Consider the following 27,370-nt stretch of genomic DNA (forward strand, 5'->3'; position numbering starts at 1 on the left):
TGGCGCCGGCACGCACAAGCCTTTTTTAACAAATGCAAACTAAAATTTAAAGCTGCCATCGTACAAAATGCAAAACAGCATTGCATAATTGTACAGAATACCATGTGAATTTATACTATTTATAGTGCTCGAATCGCAGAAACTCAGTTTCGTGCTTGTTCTCGCCTTGCCTGTGCGACGTAATGTGTTAGTGTTTAGTGCCTTTCCAAAAGCTAATTTATGCAGGAGAAACATGCTGTAGGGATTAAAGAAGAGAAAAAGTTTGTGATTTAAAACAAACTGCTCCAGTCGGAGCTGCATCATGGGTCAGTCGGCGGGCAAAATCGGTAAGTTAAACAACCTTCCTATAATTAAATTGGAGTCTAGCGGGTATTGCATAAATGCAATAAGCGTTTATATTAAACAGATATTCTTTTATCTGTCCGCGTACTTTGTCTCATATTGAAATAGTTGTCAATAAGTGTTCTTCATTGCAACGCAAAACATTTTCATGATTGTCAGGATGGTGTGCCGCCGCATCGTGAACATTCCAATAAGCCTTGCAACCTTCCCTGCCTCACCAACACATGCTTCTACTTTTGAACAGCTGTGCTAGCGATGACACTTTTCCAATCGCATTTACGTGCGATGTATTTCAAACAGTCTTCACAAATTTTGAATTCAAGTATTGTTTTGGGAATTTTCTTTTGTTTTTGTTTAAAATGGGCGATAGTGCGAAACGCACCGTATTGCTGTTTCCATCCGAAACCATAGCGAAGTCGAATGCAGATCTCTTTGTGAAAGCATTGCACTTTCACGACTTCGAAGCGATATGTGTTCCGCCCGTGCACTTTGTCTATAAGAATTTGTCGCAATTGCGAGCAAAATTGCAAACACCGGAGAATTATGGGGGCATTATATTCTCGTCTCCACGATGCGTCGAGGCCGTGGCCGAAGCGCTGCAGCAGGCTCCTCTGAGCCACGGCTGGAAGTTATTGCGCAACTATTCCATGGGCGAAGTCACACACAACTTGGCCTACAAAGCATTGCAACAGCTCTGCACAATTGGCAAGGCCTCTAACAATGCCTCCAATCTGTGCAATTTAATTATGGACACGTATGCTCAGGAACCAGAGCTACCCTTCCTGCTGCCCTGCGGCAATATGGTGGGCAATGCGGTGCGACTCAAACTGCTCCAAGTAGGTTACAGCGTGGACGCCTGCGAGGTCTTCGAATGTAAATGTCATCCCAGATTCTCTGCCTTGATGAAAAGTGCCTTGGACGCTGGGAAGATGGAATTTCTCGTATTCTTTTCACCTGCAAGCGTGCCTCAAATTGTGGGCTATTTCAAAGCTAATCTAATTTCATTGGCCAAGTGTAAAGTAATTGGTGTGGGATCAATCACACGGAAGGCATTGGAGAGAGAGGGCTTAAAAGTTCATCATACGATCGTCAGGCCAATAGTGGAGGAGCTACTAGGGGTAATGGTGAAGACAAATCGTGCAGCTAAAATTTAAGAAATGTCTTCAAATTTATGTGCGGGGTTTTCATTAAATTATGAGTTACCTTAGTTGCACTATTTTAATTCAGCCCTAATCAGCTTAGGTCGCAGGAGTCAGCTCTTCAAGTGCTCAAAGCAACGCCCTTCAAAACGATTGAAAAACTCTCACGTGGCTATAAAAACAGCTTAGGCAAGGATTTACAAAAGGGCGCGAACTTTGACGTAATGCAAAAGGACTCTTTACAGGTGCAGCGCGGTGCACTATTACCTGTGTTTCGGGTCAATCGAAGCGCAAATCAGTTTCAATACTGGCGTTCTTTTTTATTAGAACAACAAACGGCATTTGTAGTTTTTTGACTGGCCAAAGATTTCAATGCAGCTGTAGATAATAAATTATAGAGTTTATGGCAATGAGAGAGAAAGACGAGACCCCGACCCAGACGCACGAAGGATAATGGAAAACCCAATAAGTGAAAAAACGCCTAGGCGCACATTTGGCCGAAACAAGGGACAGGTAAGGCATTGGCATTGGCCATGAAAACAAAGGCACATGCTGGCAGAATACATACGAGTCTGTACATACCCTTACGTCCAAGGCGCTCTCTATGACTTGCCGAATGCAAGGAAATTTTGTGTTTCAAGAAAACCCCCATGTGTAAAACGAAACTAAGCAAATGCGCAAACATTTGGCCAGCTAACAACATTCTACTCTAACGGTGAGAGAGGCAGGACCTTGGCCATAAAGGCAGCTAACGTTCGTACGTATGGACGAGATACAATTCTCCATTGTTCTTTGTTTGTTGGCTGCTGCAGCATTTGAATATGCCACACATATGTTTATATTTTGGCGGGTATTTCAACAACTCTCTGTCTGATATTTGATTAGCGTTTTGCCCCGCACACACACACACGCAAACATGGCCACAGGCGGATATGCGCGGAAGTGGATTTGTGGAAGTGGCGGCTGACTATCGTTAGATTTCGATCGTTGCGCCCTCGCCAGTTGTGGCACCATGTCTGGGGCTGCGCACAACTGTCGAGCAAAGAAAGCGCATCGAGGAGAGAAAGACTTATACATAGCATGGGTGTGTGTGTGTGTGTGTGTGTGTGTGTGGGTATCCTGCAAGGATATACTATATATAGAATGTGTTTATATATGTGCATGCACACAAAAACTAACTGCTGTTATATTTCTCAAGTGGTTGCGCAATTCTCTCCCTCTCTCTCTCTCCATTTTCATTTTCTTTGGCCTGCTGGATTAGTTTCCTATGTTTATACAGCCACAACAATCGAGGATCATTCGAGGAGCAATGGCAACGGTTCCTTTCCTACCAGTTTGCATATGTCGTTTTCTAATTAAACGTACGCTCTTCTCCATGGGCATTTGTTACAGTTTCGCTGGCAAATGTTCCATTTTCGTTAATTACATCTGTAGATGTGCGGCTTTAGATAGCCGAGGATTTCTCTTTGGGGCATGCCTGACTCGTAGTTTGCTTAAGGATTCCAACGATTGGTGCAGCTGCCAAAGAGCACATTAAACGTATATTTGAAATGATATTAAGAAATTCAATTCCAAGTTATTTACTTTCTTTAATTTTTGTGTTTCCCGTAACGAGTCCTTCCATATCCTGAGCATATATTAATACAAGTATTTATAAAGAGTCGAAAGGAAGAGAGGACCTTTTGTTTTATTTAAATATAAACATTTTTAAGATATGCTACAAATAGAATCTGTCCTAACTCATTAGACCTGTTTGGCAATCCCTTAACATTAGGGCCTGCCCTTTTTAAAATAACCGTAACACTCCTCATCTTTAAAACTAAAACTTTGCAATCAATTTCCTTCCGAACTCTATAAAGAGAGCTCATTATTTCTGAATTTGTAATATCAATCTCGATAATACTGGTCATAAGAAAGCACTTCAGTGATCAATTATCTCTTCACCCAATGCACATACGAGTACATATTTATATGGCGCTTTACTAACCCACTTCCGTTAAGGCATTCCCTTCCATTATCTTTGTTTATATGGCCGGCGCTTATCAGATCACTTGAACGCTCTCAGAACTATTGAATTAAAAAATATATCTATATTTTGCATTATTTAATACGATTTAATTAAGATGTTTCTTGCCGATTAGAGCCAATTCAATATTGAATTAAGAGCGTCACGTTTTATCTTTAGGGCTGGTTCAACTTTGTACCAAGGTGAAGGCAGAAACATTTGCTTACAGCATGATCAACAGTTCCACCACATGCTCGATGATAACAAGTTAATAAAATATATACCACATAGAAAAAAAGAACGGTCTATGATTAGATATTAAGTTGTAACTGGTTGGTTCGATATTTAGGGTGCGTATTTTTGAATGTAAGATGGAGTCCGTGTAGGATAAGGAAAAGCTGCACAAAACATGCCCTACAATTTTAAAAGATGCGTTTAGCTTACAACTATTTCCAGCGTGCTCTTATTATTTTTTTTTTATAAGTCATTTATCCACAGAGTTAGGGTAGTTAGTGGCAATATAAAAGCTATGCCCGTTTAAAACTTTTCACAGCTCATTCTTTCGTCATAAGGCGTTCAAAAGGTCAGAAAATATGGCTAAGAACATAAGGTGGTGGTGCATATTTGAATCTGAAATAGAGCTTAGTTAACTTTGATTTAAAGTTAAACAAATACCATAAACACACTTTAGAACACATTAAGTTAAAAACTTTCCAGTTTTTATTATTTTAAACAGTATTTTCACAATACTTTTGTTGTTCCGATAAGAAAGCAGTGTTTCATATTGATTTAGATACCCGCCATTAATGCACTTAAAACTTTTAAAAGTATAAGGTAAATTATTGCAAAAACTATATATATTCCAAATTCTGTCTCGTTGTGATTAAAAGTAAAGGGGACCCTACAATCTACTCTCTGTTTATGGTGATAACAATTAATAAATATAATTATCATTAAATTATTAATTTTTATACGATTTGGATCATAGTTCCAATAAATATTTTTGCTAGAATTTATGGAAAATTAGCCAGCAAGCTCAAGCAAAGACGCGTGAGCTCTGCGGTTAAGGACATTTGGAAGCCAACTGCCGCTGTCTGGCTAGCTGGCTGCCCGCCTATCATGCGATTATTGATGAAGGATAATGCATAATTGCTCGCCAGACGACCGAGACGAAGACGACATTTGTGCTTATAGTAAAAAGCGACAGCAGATGCAATTTGAAGATCGCCAAGGATCACAGAGATGAGAGCCAGCGACAGAGACAGAGAAAGAGCCGAGAAAAAAGCATTTTAAATTTTATATTAAAGTGGAAATGCATATTCATGTGCTGTTTGGCAGCATCCTGGCAGCAGGCGCGCGTCTGTCCGACTGTATGAAGGAAATACAGCTGCTGCTGCCTCTTCTGCTCGTCTGCTGGCGTTTTGCAAAATGCAAAAAGGACGCTGGCGGAACAGGAACAACAGCAACAACAACGAATTAAATGCGCCGCGTTTTTGGCAAGGCTTCTCGTCCACTTCGGGAAATAGGACGTTACATTCAGTAAAACTACCCCAATAATTTGGTCGCCATCTATCCATTCATCCATATGTGCTTGCATTTCATGTTTCTGTTGTCTCTACTGTTCGTGTACGAAAAGGGTTTCCATGCGTTGTGCTCTTTTTTCGTTCGTTCTTTCTTTCTTTCTGCCATTTGTTTGTTTGCCAATTCCAGGTGTAAATTTATCTTGGACTGCATTGTGTGCCCGGATTCATTGTATATACTTGTAGATAGTATGCATATAGTAATAGTGCATATAATATGCACGAATATTGAAAATAGGAAACACGTGGCTTTCTGAGGGAACGTGCGCTCTGACGTGCGCCAGTTGCCTTACCGATAAGGTTCTTCACTTTTGATAAACAAACGCATTTCAGCCTTCGTCGATATTTATAAGAATTTTTGCAGGCGCCTTCAAACATAAGATTTGGGGTTCAAATTTGAACAGCTGGTGGTGGTTATGGGCAAACTTTTCGACTGGGGAAAGGGGTCGGTATATACTAAACATGATCAGCCTATCCAGGCTAAAATATATACGTAGATATGTCCGTATCTCCATCTACAATGGATACTAAAGCAGACAACCATCTAGACTTGTTATATCAAGATTATTCTAAAGCATATAGCTTAATTATGTATTTTAAACGGCAGCACACTCCACTTTTAGAATATCGCTCTAAGACTTTAAACGGGAATAATTTTAATTTGAAACTGTTCTTTTATTGAGAAAAATTTTTCTTAAATAAGGAAACTATAACTCAAATTTCTTACATTTAAAAATGCTTCCAGATCAGATACTTTAATTTTTGAGGTGAATCAATACTTTTGATTAAAAAAGAATATTTCTAAAAATATGTGTATTTTGTCCGGAAATCAAAAAACTATTGGGATCACCAACTGAGTTTTCTGTTAGTGTCTGCTATAAAAATGAACTGTATGTATTTGTGTGGGATTAAATACAATTATTTATCATAGGAAAAATATCAATATGTATGTAATGAGGATTCGAAAATTATAATAAACGCCGGTGAAATTTAATATAGGGTGTATTAAAAACAAAAGAAATAGTAACCAAAATTATGGAGGAAATAATTTTAAAACTATAAAAAATATAGGTTTAAATATTTTAAATAAATGTATAGATTAAAGAACTTGTGCCATTATTACATTTGGTCTTAATGTTTTGTAATATGTGTTATGAAATATTTTCCTTATATTGCGTTTATTTGATAAATTGTATATAAATCCTTGTGCTGAGAGAATAATAAAAGCCCTATCTACGAGTGGGGCGATTAATAATCTTTAACTTAAGTAAATAATTCCAATACTTGTATGTAGAAAAGATTAAAAAGTGATCCACATTTGGAGCTTTACTGATAGAGCAATTTCTGTCTGGGGGAGTCTTATTTTTCACGATAAATTTAGATTTCAGCACATGTGTACCCCGTATTTCTGTTTGTCGCGCCTCTCTCGCCTCTCTTCCAGCGATCGCTCGCTCTCCCACGAAAATGCAAACATCTGCTTGATCGGCAAGGTACTTTTTTTTTCGTTTTCTCAACTACAGCGTATTTTGTGCTGCTTCCAATGCATTTGTCTTGGTTCTGAGACCTATGCTTTGCATTGCTTGACAATTGTTATTGTCATTGTGGCCTTTAGCGTTCATATGTATGTATGTATGTTTATTGTTTGCACCTCCCTGCTGAAGGGAATGAAGTTCTTGAGGTCCTCACAATTCTTTTCGCCATGCTGGTTTAAAATGTGCGTAGAGAATTGTTAGAGACAAGCATTTGATGAAAATGACAAACGAACATTTAGCGAAATGCATTTCAGTTAGGTACCAAGCATTTGGTGAAATCCAAATACCAGCGAAGAATGACTTTCTTAGAAGCGATATTAAAACATTTCTCAATTTTATATTCTCTAATTGAGAACACCTGGAATTGCATTATCGTTAGATAACAGAGAGAAATCTGAGATAAGAAATAAACATACATATATATAGTATGTATCGACTTCAAACTTACTTTTTGCACTCTATATAAGAAACAAAACAAACTTCTGTGGTTACAAATGTATGTATATAAAAATGTACATAGTACATACTACATATGTACATACATATGTACATATGTTTATTCCGATTTCTCCTTCACACTAACTAAAAACGGTTATTGTCAAAACAATTAGCAGAGTTTTCATGTTCTTCAAAAAACACATTAGTTATCTTAATGGACTGCTCTCCGAGACCCCAAAAACTAAAACCACACGCTCCACTGTGCTCAAGGTACCACATACCACAAAAAATGGCCAAATTGAACTTTGTTGAACTACCACAAAAAAAAACCAACAACAAAAAAGCGTTTATAAAACGAGCTAAATTGAGGCAAAGAGAGGAACTCAAAACGCACACAGTAAGCAGAAGAAATGCAGGCGTAAGTTGGCTTAGAACAACAACAGCCATCAAGGTACAACAAATGATCAGCAGCTACAACAACAACAACAACAACAAGATTTTGTAAGGGAGGCTCAATGCACATGCTGGATGGCAGGCGCAACAGAGAAAGAGAGAAACCGAAACCATAGTAAATAAGAAACAGCTGCAAAACTCTCCTACTCTGCTGCTTCTTCAGGTTCTTCTACGCCCCAGGAACTGCGAGCCAGCCTTGCCTGAATGTTTGACGCTGTGTGTTTGTGTGTGAGTAAGTGTTGTCAATTCCTGAGTGTTCAAAAAGCTAGATCAACGACTGAAAATGGCTAAAAATAAAATGATAATGTAATTAAAATGCCTTTTGCGTTATTATCTTTCCCATAAAGAAACGGAGCTCTAACTTAGCAATCTTTTCCAATTCATTTACATATGTATGTAAAATCTGTCTGTCCAAAAGAACTTAATATTTTTTGTTGCACATTTATTCTACAAATCACAATATTATCAAAATTAAAGGAATGTTTCGAGTTATTGTGGTCCGAGCGTTCTTGTTTAACTTTGCTTCAATCACTAGGTTTGAAATGCTTCTTTCAAATATTTAAAAAAAACAACCACTAAAACGCTAATATGCTTGTTACTATAAAAATAAAAATGTATTACAGTAAATAGCATTGCTAAAGAGCTATATAAAGATATTCTAGGACCTTCTTGTTAATTGCTTTAACTTTCTACAAATTAAAAAAAAAAACCCAACATTTGCAATTTTTCGCGCAACCGTCATTTAAAAATCTCCAGAACTAACAGAAAAATAGCTATGTATTAACCATACCAAGCCTTGCCCTGAATATTGCCTATGTGTGTGAGTGTTTGTGTGCGTGTGAGTGCTCCTGTTCTCTTGCTTTGCGCTCTCTCGCTTTCAACGTCGAGTCGCAACAACGTCAGCAGCAGAGTGAGTTCGCAACGAGGGTTCAGTTATAAGTTTAACGTCAGAGCGTCTAGTTCGGTGCTCGCTTGATACCGCATCGCGTTTTACAGTTTGTTCGTCGTGCGCGTCGTTGTTGTCGTTTGTTTGCTTCGTGTTCTTCGGGCCGTTACAAACGCCACAAGCCAAACAAAAATTTACCAAAATGTTTTAATTATACAGAAAGTAACGAACTTTAGAAAACACTTTATGTTTAATTTTTAATGCCAAATATTTGCAAAAGCCGCCAAGTTTAGGAAGCAGGCGAATTTCTGGCAATACGTCAATACACATACAAATACACACACACACACAGATTTTAACGCCAAAATCGCCATGGGTTTATCGGATATACCGGCCAATTATATGGCACAAAGCAACAATCCTCACGTATTCGTCATGGAGAGCGAACTGATGATGAGTCCCAAGGACAAATTATCGAGCAAAAAGAAAATGCATCTGCTGAAGAAAATCAAGAAACGCTTCGGATTGGGTTAGTACAGTAAATACATATGTATATAGCATGTAACCAGTCCATTATGTTGGCCCAGCTCCCCGAAAAGTTCCCATGAACACCGTTACAACGTGCGAAACTTTTGGGAGCCCCAATTAGCAAAATGGCGACCTTATCAAATAGCGCTATACACCATGCCTTAAATACATTCCATTTAAATGCTAAGCCAGCAACAAGAACAACAACAAAAGCTAATTGAATTAATTAATTCGCTCGTTTTAAACATTTCCCACATAATATTAACATTCGTTCGTTCGCTGGTTCATTCATTTCTTCGACCGTCTGTTCTCTTTGGTTGTTAATTAATGCGGCAAAGATAAATAAATTTGTAATATTCAAGAGGGCAACAGCAACAACAAACAATTGCGACTTTTTGCATGCATTAGCATTTTTTTTGCTTCTCTGCTGGAAAGCTTGAGATTGTTTAAACAAAAGCGTTCAAGAGGCCGCAGATTAAACGCACAACAGCACGTAATATTTCTGCGGATTTTGATTATTACTAAGAAATGTTTCTCCCTTGACGTTGATCATTTTTGTTATTTAGGGGAAAACAACGGTTTTCTAACACAAACGCAATAAACTGGAAGAAAAAAAAACACAATTCGCTGAATATTTAAAGTAATTTTAATAGAAATTTTTTTTATTTAATTTTATCGGGAAATAAAAGAATGAATAATCTGTCGAAAATTGTAACCAATAAATTATGGATTGAAATTTTTAATATCAATACCAACCTTATTTATTTGTATAATGAAGTGAGAAACTTAAAATACAAACCCAATAAAATAACACAAAAGCTAAGCGCTTTTAATTATTCGTCTTATATGGTTTCAAATGTCATCAAATCAGATGATTTTTATATCTTAATATCCTAACTTTAAGTCCGTTCTCACTTATTTTATATTAATATGAAGCTTAAATGTTATTGAGTGGCCATAAGTGAAACCATGATTAAAATCCATCATCGCTTTAATTTCACCATTAATGTCAATTGTTATTCTCTGGCCAGCCATAAAAGACAGCAAATCACTTCCAATTCTGTATCCAACATTCTAAAGATACGCATACATATGGCCCAAGATACACATACAGTTCAGACAAACGACCATTATGTTTATCATAACGATCACCAAGTCAGTCAGCCAAATGTTTGGACTTTTGTTTTGTTTTGATTGCATCCAACTGAGAATATTTCGTTCGCACTCTCACACACACACAAACATCCACTCTCATACCCATATAAGCACCAAAAGGCAGGTAAGCTGTAAAACCTTAACTCAAGGCGACAACACACACATATGCTTAAGATATCCACACACCCACCAACCGCGCCCCATGATCCCATCACACACAAACTCAGACACACACACACAGTCACATGCCAAGTTAATGACGCATACATAGACTTTCGGGCCCCCCATTCAACAGTTGTTGTTGTTGTTGTTATTGTTGGATTTGTACGCGAAGCGCCGTTGCTGCCGTCGGCTGAAGCAAAGCAGAAGACAAACTCTCAACAAAACAGAAAGACAAAGTACAAAAACAAAAAGTAACGATCATCTACAACAAATCCAAAGCCAAGCTACAAACTAAGCACATTGGGCGCATTAAGTTTTCTAATTTTTCAGTACAGAAAAATGTTTCTTCAATTTTTTGTATAAGTTCAAGCCAATTTATTAATCCTTATTTTTTTAACTCCAACTTATGGTTTTCAAATTTGTAAAGTTTTGTCATTGCATGTGGCTTCTGCAATATTTGGTTTTTAAATTCTGAAAAATGAGTCCAAGTTTAAATTAGCACTGCACCACTGTGGATGGATCGACCAATCCATATGATACTCTTTTGAAGCTTGGGGAAGAGTTTGAAATTGAAGTTGGCGCTGAGTTTTTTGTTGTGGCGGCTGCCTTTAAAACGCGTCGTGCATAGTTGTTGTTGTTGCCGTGTTGTCTTTCATTTGAACGTGCGCATTGCGTATCGGTAATCAATGAAATTACCTTGTTTTTTCTCTCTCTCTCCACTTCAACTTTTTTGTGGCCGCGTCTGCGTTTGGAATCAGCTGCTTTTGCCTTGCCTGTCTGCCAGCCTGCCAGTACCTGCAATTGTTGTTGCTTTTGCTGTCTTGTGGTTGTGTCTTCTTCTTCTTCGGTCTCTAACAAACATTATTTGTAGTTGGCAGTCTGTGCGTCTGTTGTCTGTTTTGTTGTTGGTATGCACGTCGCCGTTGGCTTGACTAACAAAAAAAAAGTTTATCTGTCCATGCTTTTACTTAGCTTCTCACGGTTTACTTTTTGTTGTTGCATTTGGCACTGCCAACTTGTTGAGGTCCAGGATATTGCATCTTTAGCTGATGATGCAAGTGGCAAGCTAACCTTTGGCGCTCTGCAGGCAGCAGCAGAGTTAAGTAACGACTAATTTACAATGAAATATTCAAAGGATGTCCCACGCTTTATGCTACTATCAATACTACCCGTATATATAGTACGTATGTGTATAACACTCAATTCCCAAACCAAATATTTGCTCTGAGAGACCGCACCTCCCCCGGTTGTTTGTGAAACGCGATAAGCACGAACCGGCTGAAATTTTAATATTGGTGTGACACCCCAAGTGCCGGTCGACAATTTCTGCCATCTACACTAGCTTGGCTTATGAGCTCATGCGTTAAATTGGATGCGTCATCTTTATATTTTTTAACTTACAAACCTATACATATATGTATGTGTGTAACTAGTGGCAGTTACTTGAACGTCAAATTTGATCAATTGGGCCTAGCATAGCTCAACGACCTAACAGAAATTGATAAACTCATATCGGCAATAGTTTAAGTACGTCGTATAATATACTTATGAGCTAAAGCGCTTACCGCTGATAAGAAGCTAAAAACTATATATAATTAAATGGGGCTTTTTTGCAATGCTTGTAGAAATCATTAAACTAGATAGTACTTTCGAAATGTACTAAATTAGTACAGTTTTGTATTTAATACATGAGGTCTTTGAGATCAGAAACTAATTATTTAATCCGCAATAATTCTTTGCCTGATACACTCAGAATCAGAATTGTTCTAACTGATTCCAGTCGTTCCCTGCTACTCTACAAGCCTTCTATCTGCTAACAGTTTTGCCTCTTTATTAAAAGGTCTAATATTGTCTACACTTTAGATGACAAAGAACTAAAATATATGAAATGTAATCTTAAAAAAAGGTTTTGATTTTCCTCATTTGTGCGATTAACACTCAACATAAAGGCTGTCTAAACTTCTTATAAACCGAAAAAAATCGTCAATTTAAATTCTCAATCTTTAAGCTGCTTAAATGTCTCCTATTTTGTTTTTATTTCAATAGCGCTTCGGTTGTTTGTCAAATTTGTGCCATAAACTCATAATAGGCCGCTTAATAAGCGTTTCATGCAAATTTCTTTCGTTCTTTCATGGTGAAAATAAATAACCCTAAACATATCTCATTAACGCTCTGTCATAATTATGCCTAATTCAGCTGAACAGCTGCAAAAGAGTTCGAAAAGTCTTTGATGAAATGCGTTATAGACAAAAATTCTTGTTTTTAGAAAAAAACTGACCATATTAATAACAAACATTAAACTTCTTGAATAGTCAAGCTTAATTTTAATGCTAACACAGCAAGAGTCAAAAGAGTCAAAAATCCAAAAAACACACGCGACACCAAAACACAAAAGCAACATAAAAAAACAAAACTAGCTTTGTTGGCCAAGTTTTGCCGGCACCAGCCACAATCTGGGCTTAACCAGCTGCTAATGGAGTTAGATTTAAAATGCCCGTAGGTGTATACTTTTTTTTCGTACGGCCCAAAATCAAAATCAAATCGAATTCAAGCGTTAATTTATAAACGTAATGCAGACAGGTCAGGCGTCCAGCAAGGCGTGCATAATTCTACAGATACCTTACATACATACCTTCTTACAAACACTCATATATCCGAGCAACTGCCGACTATATTCGAGAGTTAATTGTTGGCAATTGGCGTCATGCGTTGACCGAAACGCACAGCAGCTGCTGCAACTTGGCCCGCATATAGCCCAGGGTGCCGCTTACCTGTTGCACTGTGCTACGTACCTGTGGCATTAGAGCTCTTTGTTTTATAGCTGTTGCAACACCCATGGCGCAGTTTATCTATTTTCAGTGCAATGCACTATCTTTCCTCCATTTTGGTTGCTGGCCGTCACTTACCAGGAAAACAGTTAGCATTTTTGTGCATTAACTGATAACAATGGAAGAGCTTGCCGCAGGTTTTATGTAGGTCGGGCGATAGCTTTGATAAATAACGCAAAGGGTTGACTACAACTATGATTTATGCGATGTCTGTCTAGCTAGGATAGTAGATACGATTGCATTGTCTGATTAATAAGGTGCATAAAAAGGCTTTAAGTATCAGGTTGGTGATAATAGAGGTGCTTTAAACTCTGCCAGCGAGTACAGGTGGGCTGACTCACTGCTTAAATATGAAAAATACTAGTATATATAGAAAAGCCTATTCAAGATCTAATTAACTTACATCCAGCAACAAAATACCGCAGCTATTTATAGTCAAGATTTATAGAACTCGAGAATTTACAAATAGTGCAAGCAATGTTAATTGCCTAATTAAAGCATTAAGTTTTCAGCTAAACAGCTTATACCTATGTGCCTACTCTAACAATGTTTAATACACGGCTGAAAAACGACAAAATTTCCTTGACAAACCTTCAAACTGTCCTCTTACGATCACAAATGATTGCTTTGTACAGCTATGCACATTGAATTGCAGCTGCGATTATCGATAACTTGTAGAAAATGCATTTCTACCTGTTAAATTTGAAAGCCAAGTACCTGCCGCCTCTTGAAATGTGTTCAAGTTTTCTCAAAATAAAAGGGCAAACATACTTGTATAATAATTATTCTATATAATGATGTGTTTATCAAAAGGGTCTCTTCAGAGCATTACTTGTATGTTGCGGTTCATAATTCAGCTGGAGCGCTTCGTTTGGTACTCAACGCTTGAGTGATTTAATTACACGAAGAAGAGAGAAGAGTAGCAGACTCGCGTAGACGTATTCAATGTGCAGTCAAGTGCTGCAAGTACTCCTATATAGCATACTATATATGTATAAATACTTGTACATGTGTATATGTACTGTGTGTTTGTAATTCTTCAAGCCTTTCCTCATAATGCCAGCAATTTCAACGCTTCGATAAACAAGAAAACAAACGGAAGAGAGAAAAGTTGCTAGTTGCTTGTTTATCTATGTGCGAGTTTTATATGAATGTCCCATGGCGCTATATATACACACGATATACTATGCGTTTGCATTTAGATACATATATATATATATATATATATATATATATATATGGCTGTACCTTTTGCTTGCTATTTTAAGCTGAATTCTTCTTGGTTGGGGTCGCATGCTTCGACGCACAAATCAAGTCAACAGCTCCCTCGCGGTCGTGACTCGTGCGTGTGCTGTATGGAGGGCTTCTATAAAAATAATCATATTGTAAAATTTGATTTGTATGCCAGCCATCCTCGCAGCTCCCCCCTTCATCGCACTCCCCCCCTCCAATCGCCGTTTATTATTTTATGAGTAGGTACAAATTTGTTTATAGAAAAGGCCGAAACATAAAATAAAATGCATGTTGATGGATGGGGAAAGGCATGGGAGAGTCATTGAACTCCCAACGCTTCCAACTAATGTGAGGCAAACGCTTCTGGGGCTTCACAGAGTCGGTGTCATTTCCACATCTAGAATATTATCAGGCCTGTGTAGAGCTGGGTGTGACAATACTTTGTTCGCTCGCCTGCATCAGATTTCGCGTAATCGCATAAATAAAAGTGCATTGTGCCAACCATTGCAGACAACAACAACAACAACGGCAACAAGTTTGACCTCTGCTGCAGTCGACGTCAGCGTCAGCGCCTGCGTCAGCGTCAAAGTCTACTGCAGTCGGTTGGTCAACTCGTCCGGCTGTGTTTTATTGTGCAATTATTTTCATTTTATTATATTTGCGTTGTTTCTTGTGCCCTTTTTTCTATTACAGTAAGAGCTCCATATAAGGCATATTTTCTCTAAGGCACTAAATTCGCAGGAAATGTGTTTATTGTCCTTGACTTGAGGGCCAATTCAGGAACTTTTACTTTTCATTACTCGTTTACTAGAAAAAGCGATGCAAGTTAAAGCTTTTAACCTTTAAGCTATAATTTGAAAACGAATATTGTAATGAAAAACAAATTTATCACAATTTTAGCTAAACAGTAAGTTCATATTTTCTTCATCGCTCAAGTATATAACAACTTTATTGTAAAGACTTGCTTAATAACATGCTTCCAAATGCATAGGAGATCAATACATTTTTAATGCAATTATCTATCGAGTGGCGTTACTATAACATATAATTAATTAATTAATAGCATAAAACATTTCAAATCTGGCTTTCCAAAAACCTTCTACAGCTGCTAGAATAACTCCTATTCTTTATATATAATGCGAACCCTTTTGTTTTTTTTCAACTCCATTAAGTAATCAAATTAATGAACCTTAAATAAATTAAATTAAATTCTTGAACGACTTTAAATACATTCAAAAAATGAATGACATTTTTTTAGATATGTGGTTCATCTACTGAATTATAGTACGTCTATCGAATTAAAACTGTATTAGTCATTTGAAGTGCGGTTAAACTTTTTTTTATTTTATCGCTTACTGCGTTGTTGATTCTTTTATTGTTGCTGCTGGGGTTTTTTTTTGGCTTGGCATTGTAAAAGCGGAGACAGTGGCGCATGCTTCTAAAGTTACACATTGTAACAAGTTTGCTTCACTCTTCCCATTGTATGTATGTATGTACGTGTATGTATAAGTGTGTGTGCGTGTGCCACACTATCGTCGGCCTTTGTTGTTGTGGCTTCCGTTGCCGCAAACGGAAGTGGTTTGTTTTGTGCTGTTTTTATTTTCTTAGTTATTTTTGCATAAATTTCAAACGGCAACAAGTTGCAACCCATTTCATGCTTAAGATTCACCTGCCGCATAAATATTAGCTCTGTGGGCCGATAGGCAGACGGACAGAACGGATAAGCAGCCCACGTCGTCTGCTGGCTGTGGGTCATAGGTCACGTGTCAGCGCTTCAAAGTTATTGGCGGCGCGTGTGTTGTTGCCGCCTATTGACGTGATGTTGTTGCCTACGCGTGTGCCACCAATTAACCGACAAAGCTGTTGCTCTACAGCCTTTTAATTATGCCGGAAGTTGTCGCTGCGTGCAACTCGCATATAGATACGTGTATAGATACATAGATAGGTATGTAGATCACGACACAATATCGATTACAAATTGTAACAATTGACGGTTGAAAATAAAAACAAGGCCCACGCCAGAGCCAGCGCCAGAGCCGCACAATGACCCGTCGCCCTCTCCAAGCGAGATTCGTGGCATGTGGGCAAGCACTTTGCATAAATTACAATAGAAACTAGCTGGGAGAAGGGGGGGGCTGGTGTTGGGGGGACACGAAAAAGAGAAAACGACACCCACCCACGTCTGTCTCTGCAGCACAAGCATGCTTGCGCTTAGACTTGTGTGTAGTAGACAACCCACACAAAGCTCAAACATCATAGACACACACACAAAGACACGCCTAAACGCACACCTCATACATTAAGTTTAGTCAATGAAATTAGTTAGTTAGTCACACATGTGCGTAGGTCGATTGACATTTTTTTTTTTTTTTTGAAGCGTTGGCCGTGTATGACAAAAGTCAGCCAAAAGTCAGTTGCCGTATTATTTGGCCAACTGTTTGCCAACATTGTGGCTCAAAAGCTTGTAAAATGTTTCTCACATCAATAAACTATGCTAAATTCTTTTTACACACACACACACACACACACTTGGGATAAAGTTACGCTAATGAATGTTAATTCATTTCTCACAGACGCGCCCTAATGAAGGCGTCAAACAAACAATGCCCCCACAATGGTTGTCTATATAGAAAATTTACAATTTAAGCTTTTGTAATTGACCAAAAGCCTTGACCATTAACATTGCCAAGAATGTATTTAATGGTTGTAAAAATATGTAACTAAAAAGAAAATGCATTTTTAAAGAAGTAAATAAAAACAGAAAACTTGGAAAATCGTCATCGCCATAGGCAGGAAATTAAAAAAATATTATATGACAACAAAAATGTTTAAATATCAATTTTTTTTTTTATTAATAATAAATTTATTTAATTAAGTTACGATTTCTTTTTCCCGCAAACTTAGATTTTAAGGCAATAGTTTAGAATGTTTTGCCTTTACAAATGATTATTATTAAAATAATTGTAGCTTATAAAGCGCATTATATTAAGTATTCCCTAAGATAAGTGTAGGCCGCTTTCTTGGCTTTTCTGTTTCTAGCAACAGTACCAATACACTTAAAATAATGCAATTAGCTTAATTTGTTTATTCTTTGGCTACGCCTTAACAGGCTTTCGTCTGGCATGAAGGAATATGAAGGGTAATACAAAATGATTTAATAAAAGAGCATTAAGAGAATACACAGAATACAAATCGTTAGTTTCAAATTAAATTAATCAAGCAATGTACTAAATTTTAATAAATAGAAATCTGGAATCTCATTAATATAGCTATCTAAGAAAGATTTAACTACCATTTAGTAAGAAATTCAAAATATTTGGAAAATTCTATTTAGGTTTGATATATACGAAGAATCTTATCAAAGTTATAAAATCTAGGACACAAAAACTGTTAGTGTGTTCTAAGAATTTATTTGTTTCTTTGCTATATTTTTGGTTTTTTATTAAAGAAGTGAAGCAGGATTTTGCGAATTGTACATTTCGTTGCAAATAAATTAGTTAAGCATAATATCAATTATTCTCGTGAGATCATTCCTTTTGCAAGTTGAAGTGCTGTTGTTAAGTGACAAAATTTCGCCAATTGTCGCTCCTCAAATCTAGATTCTTTGCCTCAATTTAGTTGGCAAGCTTTGTGTGCTCGTCTGCGTCCGAAAAATGCGCAAGTTCAGATCAAAGTTCATGCTTGTGGGTCATGCGTTTGAGAGTTGAATTTGCCTCTACTATATAACAAAAGCAACAACAACAACAACGGCAGCAGCAGCAACAGCAACATCTGCAAATTGGCAAACGTGCCGCTCAGATACTTACAACAACAACCACAACAACTACAACAAGACTAGCTTGCGATCGTCGCAGGCAAATTTTGTTTTTGGCAAAAGGAAAAACCTGATTTACCGTTCGCTTCAAACATTTCCCACGCTAGCAAAATCAAATACAAATTCCCACGACTCCAAATTTGTATATAGAGATACGACTATTCATATACATATACATCAATATATATAGATTTGTGTGTGTGTGTGTTAGTTGTGCGCTGAGATGCTTTTTCGGTTAAAATCGAGAAACCTGTAACAAGGTAATTGCAACAACAACAACCACAATGGTGAAGACGTGGCGGCAACTGCAGTGTGAAGTTGTCGCTAATATTGTTGTTGTTGTTGTTGTAAGTGGCTCCTACGCCGACGCTGCAGCTGCAACTGCTGTTGTTGTTGCTGCTCACTTAAGGAAAATGTGAAAATCATGCAGGTGTCATAAAAATGCCTTAACTTGGCAATCAAAAGTGCTATGGGCAGCTTTCTTGTTGCCACTAATGAGCGTATTTTTTGTTGTTATAGTAGTCGAGTAGTCGAGTAAAAGGGCTTTCAGATTATAGCTATAGAAGCTGTATTTAGGCCTAATGCTAAAGTAAAGCAGCAGCTTGAAGGCTCATCAAAGACAGATTTAGAAGAAACTGCAGTAGAAATATTATAAGTAGATGGGAGGATAAGAGCTTTGAGAGCTGGCACTAAATTGTGAATAATAGCCAAGTTCTTCAAAGAAGTGTCAGGAGTACAAATAAAATAAAGAGTAGAAATATTATAAGTAGATCGAAGGATAAGAGTTTTGAGAGCTGTCACTAAAGTGTGAATAATAGCCAAGTTATTTCAAGAAGTGTCAGGACTACAAAGTTCGTGAGTTAGAGGTCTATACAAATGTTGCCAAAAATAAGGCGTAAAGAGTCTAAAAATCAGCAGTAATTTCATAATAGATGTCTTGGGAGTAAAGAGAACTAAAGCAGAGATCCCCCAAATAAGGCTCTCAAGTTTAAAATTTTCAAATTGAAATATTTATATTTCTTATAATATTCTTATAATAATTATAAATACCCCCTCAATACCATTATTATGGTTGATTATCATGACGATCCGCTCCTTCACATACATGCCGCCGCACATTTCAGGACCTCTGCTATGTTGATCATTAAGTGGCCCATTAAGAGACCCCATCAACAGCAACAGCAACCAAAACAACAGCAACAACAAGAAGAGCTAATTAATTGACCATTGACTGGCATTGCAGCTAATTGAAAGTAGCAGCGCGTATGGTGGAAAACCGTTTGATTAAAAGAAAATGCAGCGAAACGCGCATGATATTATTTCATTCATTCATTCATGCCACAATCTCACAACTCCTCCTGGCTTGTAATTCATATAAAACATACAAGAGGCCGCGGCCAGACGTCGCGCCAACATCTTGCAACAAAACATCAACAATTGCCACAATAAACTGCTCGCAACGTTCATTGACTGTCTCTCCTCTGTTGTTGTTGTTGTTGTTGTAGTTGCTGCAGCAAAAAGTAGGCGGCGTCATTGTCGCAGTCGCAGTCGCCGCCAGCGACATCCTGCAAATAATAAGGCCCAATACACGTAAAGCCGTACTGCCGGCGACGAGAAAAAAGCAGGCAGCAGAACGCGTTGTAGAAACGTGATTTCCTACTTCCGCAAAATGAATGTCATAAATATGCATGTGTGTGTGTGTGTGTGTGTCCATAGCCAATGGTCAATGGGCAACAAACTAACATGAATCAAATACATTCCTGGCATACCCGATAGAAACCCCATGCCTATGTATAAGAGAAACTCTGAATGAAACATAAAGCCTTCAGCTATGGTCAGACAGGCAAATCGTTTGCACACAAAGTGCGTGAATCAAATGTAATCACAAGGCTATACAAAGGAAAAATGATCATTTGTTGGTTGACTGGAAAGAATTACTTATGCTTACTTTCTTAATTAAATATATGAACTAACAGTAATAGTTGTAGTATTCCAAGTTACAGTAATGCAAAATTTTGCTATTCTATACTATTTACGAACGATTGAGAAGGAAAGGGAGTAATTTGCCAAAACCTTTTCAGTTAACATTTTCAATTTATATTTATATTGCCCCAACTTTTTAAAGCGATCATACCTTTCATTTTACAGAACACGTTTGTTTTGGTTTTCTTATAAAAAGTCATCATTTCTGAATAAAAACTGCCTTAACTCCTTAGAAAGCAATTTCCAATTAGAGAGCCTCTCCTCCACCATTAACGTGTTGAGTTGTCTGAAAGGTGGTTCAGAAAATTTGGATATTCTTTACTATTTACGAACGAGTGCGAAGAAAAGAGGAATCAATTTGCCAAATCCTCCATTTTGCACACATTTTTAGTTACAATTTCCAATATCTATTAATATTAACCCAACTTTTTAAGGCGATAAAACTTTATACACCTATGGCTATATATTCCTTTCATTTTATAGAAATCCGTACTTGGTTTTCTTATAAAAATTCATCATTAATAATTAAAAACTAGCTTCGAGCGAGCCCCTCCTCCACCCCATCAAGGTGTTGAGTAAGCAATATTTCAGTTTTTACTGTACTTGTCTGAAAGGTGGTTCAAAAAATTGCCATTTATTAGCTGCTTTCTCATTGGGTCAACGGAAGTTGTTGCTTCCACTGCTGCTGCTTCTGATGCGGCTGCTGTCTCTCCTGCTGCTTCTTCTCTGCTTTGGCGCTGATTTTGCTGTCACTTCCTTCTTCATACTTCCTGCACAGGCGTGGGCAACCGGAAGCGCACTTAATATGTGCATATGTGTGAGTGCTACAGATTTAATATGCAACTATACACTACTCGCACTGGCCGTGTCGAGTCAACGGCCCGAGAGCAGCTCACATCTCCAGCCCGATTCATATTGAATTTCAAGGCAAAGGAGCGTACAACAACCCCTCGTCGTCGTCATCGTCATTGTCGTCGTATTCTTCATTAGGGCTGAGAGTCGTGGTTCTGTTGCTTGTTGTCTTAGTGTGCTTGTAACTCAAAGATACTTTTTGTTTGGTTCCTTGTCTGTCGCATCTATCAGCCAGCCTGCTTTCAGCTATAAGTCCTGCACAACAGTTTTTCATGCACTCGTCGACGCTTTGGAAATTTGAACATCTGCCGTTTTTTTTTTTTTGTCCTTTCCTTTCTTTTCTGCTTTGTGCATTTCGAAAACTACCACCAAAAAAGAATACAGTGATCGCTGGAACTACCCTTGATGACTTGCAGGGTACTCCACTCCTAGGGGTTGTTTTACCTGTCTGCCGCCTCGATAATACAGCTGCCTTGCTTCAGTCTGTACGTGCGAGTGCGTATGTGTGTGTGTAGGTTTCCTTAAACGTGGCTTTATCTGGAACGCCTTGAGGCAGCTGCCACATGCCTCTTAAGCAAACATGATGCTTGGGATCGTCGCCTGCTGTGCTCTGTATGTGTGTCTGTCTGTATTTTGCCACGCGCCGCATATCAGCATGGCAATCAACCTCTCCGTCTCCATCTCCATCTCCTTGCCACCATCTTCTTCGCAGTGCTATTGTTGTCCTGCTGTCGCATTTTCTGTTTGATCGCATTTAACGCACGTTTTTCTTTCCACGATCTTGTTCTCTCTCTCCTTCGCTCTCTCTCTCTCTCTATCTTCGTCATTTTGACTAATTTATTTTGCAACTGTTGGCATGCCGCCGCCTGATACCTTAAAGCCACCTCTCGTGTCTGAAACCTGTCGCTTCTGTTGATGACCCCGACACATGGCGACGACACATCGATCGACCAGCGGCAGAATGCCTTTGGCAATTATTTATAGGCCATATGAATTGTTTGCTGACGATGACATGTGCGTTGGCTGGCGCTTCAGGTGGCGGAGGACGATCATATCCTCAGAAGCCAGTTTGGCATGCTTTGCATTTCATTTTATAATGAGCACAGCTGCTATTTTCTTTACTGCGCAAGCTGCAGGAATTATAGTAATTACAACAGTTATTCGCTAAAAAAAATTCGCAAAGAAATTACTGTATAGCTTGTTTTGTAGAACATAAAAGTTTCGAGGATCTAGGGCTTCTAAGCTACTAACCTTCCTGTTTTAAATAGCATCGTTTCCCCATCTTTCTTTATTTTTTATACCTAGACAAAAGATATTCATAGAGGTTTATGCAACAGCTCTGAAAAACAAAACTTCAATCAATATTTTATTTCTATTCGGGAATCAAGATCTAGTTTCTAATCATCATCGTTTAGCCACAACATTCATCTCTATTCCTTGAGTTTGTGCAACAACTCTGCAGGTTTGACTTTCAATTTCTCATGCATATGCATTTTCCTAGAATTGCCATTCAACATTTTTGTATATTCCGAGAACTACCAATCATTTGAAACGCACATTCCTCGGCGTGTCGTGCTCTCTGATCAATTATCAATTTGTCAAACCGCTTCGCTTCAATACCTTCAATGAGCAGCCACCAGCCAAGTCACGTGCCTCGCTGAAAATCCTACCTAAGCTTAGGGCTTAGTGATTTGAAAGGGTTTGAGAGCTGAAACATTGCTTGGCTTCTGTGTAATTCGAAACCTAGCACATGGTGGCGAACATTTCAAAATCTGTGCAGCAAATGAAACCATTCCTCCGTTTTTTTTTTCTAATTTTGACTTATTTTTTTTGAGATACATTCCAATGCGAATGCTCGATTTGATTTCCATGAAGTGGATGACCCGCTGTTCGGATGAGCTAACCAGGTTTTCGGAATAGAGCGTGGGTAATTCAATACTTCAAGAGGAGACTGGCTGCCTTAGTAACCTAACCTAAGTCAATGGCTTGACTTGAAGTTGCTTGTAGTTATGTGTATTTATAGGTAGCAATAGCTCATTGAGCTGAGCTCATTGGTCATTCTGTTTAGCATAGTTTAAAGAAATACAAAAGACAGAAACATTTCCCCAGAAGCATAAAAAAAATCAAAAACTTGTGTTGTGTGAAGAATAAAAGAATCCTCGTACCAATGCGGCTTGTGGGGGCTTAACCGTTCCCAAAATCTAGGTGTTCTTTGAAGCAGACGGACGATGAATATATATAGTACTCCTATATATATATACTTTATAGTGCCGGAAATGCTGCTCTCTTTGCACAAACCCAATAAACCCTTAGGGAACAGGTTCTACAAATTTATAGATTCACTTACTCATAATATATTCTCTCTCTCTTTACAGTCCGTCGTTCGCCATCCTCCTGCCCGGGTCCCAACAATTTACCCCCACTACAGTTCCACAGTGTGCACGGCGACAATATTCGGATCTCTCGGGATGGCACGTTGGCGCGTCGCTTCGAGAGCTTCTGTCGTGCGATCACCTTCTCGGCCCGTCCAGTGCGCATCAATGAGCGCATCTGTGTTAAGTTTGCCGAGATCTCGAATAACTGGAATGGCGGCATACGGTTCGGCTTCACAAACAACGATCCGGTTACGTTGGAGGGATCGTTGCCCAAATACGCTTGTCCGGATCTGACAAATCGTCCCGGCTTCTGGGCCAAGGCCTTGCATGAGCAATACTGTGAGAAGGACAACATACTCTACTATTATGTGAACTCGGCTGGCGATGTCATCTATGGCATCAATAATGAGGAGAAAGGTGTGATATTATCGGGCATTGATACGCGTGGTCTGCTCTGGACCATCATCGATATCTATGGCAATTGCACAGGCATTGAGTTTCTGGACTCTCGCATCTACATGTATCAGCAGCATAATGCGGCATTGAATGGACTGCCCACTGCCACACTCGCCCAGCAGCAGCAACAACAGCAATTGGCACAACAGCAGGCCCATAGTGGCTCCCTCAGTTCGCATCACCCGCATCAGCAATCACGTCGCTCGCTACCCGCCGCTGGCGGCGGCAATGGCGTTGATCATGAGCTGGAACGTCATGTAATGCCATCGCTGCAGTCTCTGAACATTGCCGCTGGCGCTGGCGCCGCGGATCAGGCTGCTCTCGCCCATGATCTGGCCAATGGATTGCCCCCACTGCGCTACAATGCCAATGGGCGGCTCATACCCGTGCCCTTCCACATTACGAAGGGCCGGAATGTGCGCCTTTCGCACGATCGCTTTGTAGCCTCTCGCACCGAAACGGATTTCTGTCAGGGCTATGTCTTTACTGCCCGTCCCATTCGCATCGGTGAGAAACTGATCGTGCAGGTCCTGAAGACGGAGCAGATGTATGTGGGTGCCTTGGCCTTGGGCCTAACTTCGTGCAATCCTGCGATGCTGCAGCCGAACGATCTGCCGAATGACTCGGACTTTCTGCTCGATCGTCCCGAGTATTGGGTGGTCAGCAAGGATATTGCGGCAGCACCGCAACGTGGCGATGAGATTGCCTTCTTTGTCGCACCCAACGGTGAGGTGTCCATCAGCAAGAACAATGGACCGGCCGTCGTTGTGATGCATGTGGACCAATCTCTGCAGCTCTGGGCCTTCCTCGATGTCTACGGATCGACACAGTCGGTGCGCATGTTCCGTCAGCAATTGCCCAATATGGTGGCCTATCCCTCGCAACCCCAAATCACAGCAGCTGCGGCTGCCTCTACATCGCGTTTGATGCCTTTGCCCGTCTCTGAGTCCATAAACAGTCTGAATGCCGGACAAATGATGAGTGCGGCATCCAAAATGATGCACACCTCCCAGCTGAATGTTACTCAGAGCACCTCCACATTGGCATCCGCAGCGGGCACCACCAATGGCAGTCGCATGATCAGCATGCCCTCCAATGGTGACATCCTGCAGATCCAACCAAATGGAGGCGGTACCGTTCTCGTTGTCAACTTGCCGCCAGCGAATAGCTCACATGACTTGGCCTCCAATCAGGCGAGAATCAATGCGCCTGCCATTAGCACTGGAGTGCTGGCTGGTGCCGTCTCCAGTGGCACCCTCATATCCACGACCAGCAGTCAATATATTGAGGTGAGTCTACAAATCCCAGAAATTGTCTTTTCGGACTTATTTGTAACTTCCATTCCAATTTGCAGCCCATTGCCAACAGCACGAACATGAATGGTGGAAACGCCAAGTGGAAGGACAGCTTGAGTGATCAGCACAGCAACGATTCCAGCGCCGAATGTACCATCTGCTATGAGAATCCCATCGACTCGGTGCTCTATATGTGCGGACATATGTGCATGTGCTACGATTGTGCCATCGAGCAGTGGCGGGGCGTCGGTGGGGGTCAGTGTCCGCTCTGCCGAGCCGTCATTCGAGATGTCATTCGCACCTACACCACGTAGAGAAGGCACCTACAATTGAGCGATGAATCTACCAAATGGAAGCGTTTCAGTTTCCCAAACAATGTATGATTACTGTATGAAGAAACACAGGAAGTCAAAGTAATTTAAAAAACAAAAATGTATCCTAAGAAGAAACATAAAACTTTTAACTCGCAATCAAACAAAATCAAAGCTAATTCATCACAAGCATGCACGCACTTATGAATTTTAGAAAAGCATAAGCATAAATTTTAAATTTAAATTAAATGGAAAGCAAACAAAAAATGGAATAGTGAAAACTGCTTAGGTATTAGCAATAGCGGAAAAAGATCTGTAAAGAAACTGATAGTTCACATCATACCGCCTAGGTATGATCAATATTTGACTTAATAATTTATGTATACTACTCTATAATTATTGCCTAACATGCATATAAATATTTAATTTTTTGTGATTTTATGTCTAAGGGCCAACTAATTTGCTAAATGCTGCAACAAATTTGTTCAATTTTTTTCAAAATTGCGTTTGGAGTATTATTAGTTTAAAGATTTTCATTTTTTTGCAACAATTGGCAGTTAATGTTTTATAATGCGTGTTATAGTTAAAAAACCAAAGTTTATTTCAATGAGAAGGTATCATTTATAATTTTAAGTGTAATTAATATGACGAATTAGTTGTTGCAAATTTTTCCAAATTTCTAATTATAATAATTGTCAAAATTCAATCGAATGTGCAAAATTGAAAAAAAAAAAATGGTTGATTTGCTCACTCGCATATATCTATATACCTATATTATTGTTTGGCGTATAATCATTTTGGTGCTAAATGTGTTTTGAATTTGCGAAAAGGAAATCGTTAAGGATGTAAAGAATTTTGTTAAGCTTGCAGCAACTAAAATAATTATTATTACCTTTCTATACATACAATTAAAAATGCATTTCAATGCGCAAATTATACAATAAACTGTATTCCTCCAATACAATAACAGAAATCTGCCGTTTCCTCTCGAAAGAACAAACAAAAAAAGAAAAGAATCTAAATAACTTGCGAGATTGGACATTTTAAAATCCCCCGATTATGAAATAAATACTACTATATATATAAGTTGAATTTAAATGACAAGCAATTCAATGTTAAATTTAATTGTGGTATGTTTAAAGTGGAAGAACTTCAAGGAAATTGACTTAAAAACATGACACAAACCTATAACTAAACAGACATATAGAAGCACAAATACCTAACAAAGTTTTGTTTAAACTTACAATAAAAAGAAGACTAGGGACATAACTAATTGAAATTTGTTAAAACCAAACAACAAAACTGCAAGCGCATGTTAAGATGTAATTCTAATTTAATTGTAAGTACTTAAGTTAATTTCTAGTCAACGAATTATGCTGAAGTTTAACACATGAATGTATGTAGATAAATGTGTGTGGAACAATAGGCCACTCCACTCAGAATAAAAACGCCCAAAACTAAATATGCACGCGAAGCAATTTAAAAGAGACACATTTTTAAAATAAACTTAAGTAGTGCACAGTTTTAAAATACAAAACAAAAGAAAAACGAAAGCAATTATATAGAACAAAAGACTTGTATGTTGAACCAACAGCTTGAATAAAAACAAAAAAAAAACGGAAACAAATGAAAATTAAAATATTTTTAAATACCATCCAAAAGTAAGCATGCAGTTAGAGAATTGCCAATAATTAATTAACTAACAAGCAAACAGAAAGACAAACAAACAAACAAACAGACAACAGAACAAATACACTTTACCTAAGATTGTATTTAAATTAATTTTAAAAAATACTAATGGCAAATACAAAATGGATAGATGCGCAAATTTACTATTTTGTTAAAAGAGAAATGAAAAGATAGATGTTATTGCCACTACTGATAATTATTTTTAATTTTTTTAATGAGTACGCATTAGTTTCTAAAATCATAAAACTATGCTATGCCTAGTTATGAATAAAATGTATATGTATTTATGAAATTATATTTGATAATTGTAAGAA

General features: G+C 38.4%; 2 protein-coding genes across 3 annotated transcripts; both read left to right on the forward strand.

The window, feature by feature from the left end:
* Window positions 1-52: 52 nt before the first annotated feature.
* LOC115623495 (protein neuralized) lies at window positions 53-25,838 on the forward strand. Of its 2 annotated transcripts, none has more exons than XM_030517872.1 (3): window positions 53-326; window positions 23,306-25,050; window positions 25,116-25,838. In XM_030517872.1, exons 1-3 carry the CDS (start codon window positions 302-304, stop codon window positions 25,368-25,370), a joined length of 2,025 nt encoding a protein of 674 aa, XP_030373732.1. In that variant the 5' UTR covers window positions 53-301; the 3' UTR covers window positions 25,371-25,838. The 2 variants fall into 2 exon arrangements, with proteins under 2 accessions (XP_030373732.1, XP_030373731.1); XM_030517871.1 differs by lacking the exon at window positions 53-326 and adding an exon at window positions 8,786-8,904.
* On the forward strand, window positions 702-1,549 carry LOC115623742 (uroporphyrinogen-III synthase). Its single transcript, XM_030518255.1, has one exon. The coding sequence runs from the start codon at window positions 702-704 to the stop codon at window positions 1,494-1,496; it is 795 nt and encodes a 264-aa protein (XP_030374115.1). The 3' UTR covers window positions 1,497-1,549.
* Window positions 25,839-27,370: the final 1,532 nt, after the last annotated feature.

The sequence above is a fragment of the Scaptodrosophila lebanonensis genome, unplaced genomic scaffold (assembly GCF_003285725.1).
Source record: "Scaptodrosophila lebanonensis strain 11010-0011.00,11010-0021.00 unplaced genomic scaffold, SlebRS2 tig00000053-arrow-pilon, whole genome shotgun sequence".
Lineage (NCBI taxonomy): Eukaryota > Metazoa > Arthropoda > Insecta > Diptera > Drosophilidae > Scaptodrosophila > Scaptodrosophila lebanonensis.

What these genes read in the sequence shown, in the direction of transcription:
- LOC115623495 (XM_030517871.1), top strand. Translation starts at nt 8,811, where the DNA reads ATGGAGAGCGAACTGATGATGAGTCCCAAGGACAAATTATCGAGCAAA. An exon ending in CAAGAAACGCTTCGGATTGG is followed by an intron (nt 8,905 to 23,305) that starts GTTAGTACAGTA and finishes CTCTCTTTACAG; the next exon opens with TCCGTCGTTCGCCATCCTCC. An exon ending in CCAGCAGTCAATATATTGAG is followed by an intron (nt 25,051 to 25,115) that starts GTGAGTCTACAA and finishes TCCAATTTGCAG; the next exon opens with CCCATTGCCAACAGCACGAA.
- LOC115623742 (XM_030518255.1), top strand. Translation starts at nt 702, where the DNA reads ATGGGCGATAGTGCGAAACGCACCGTATTGCTGTTTCCATCCGAAACC.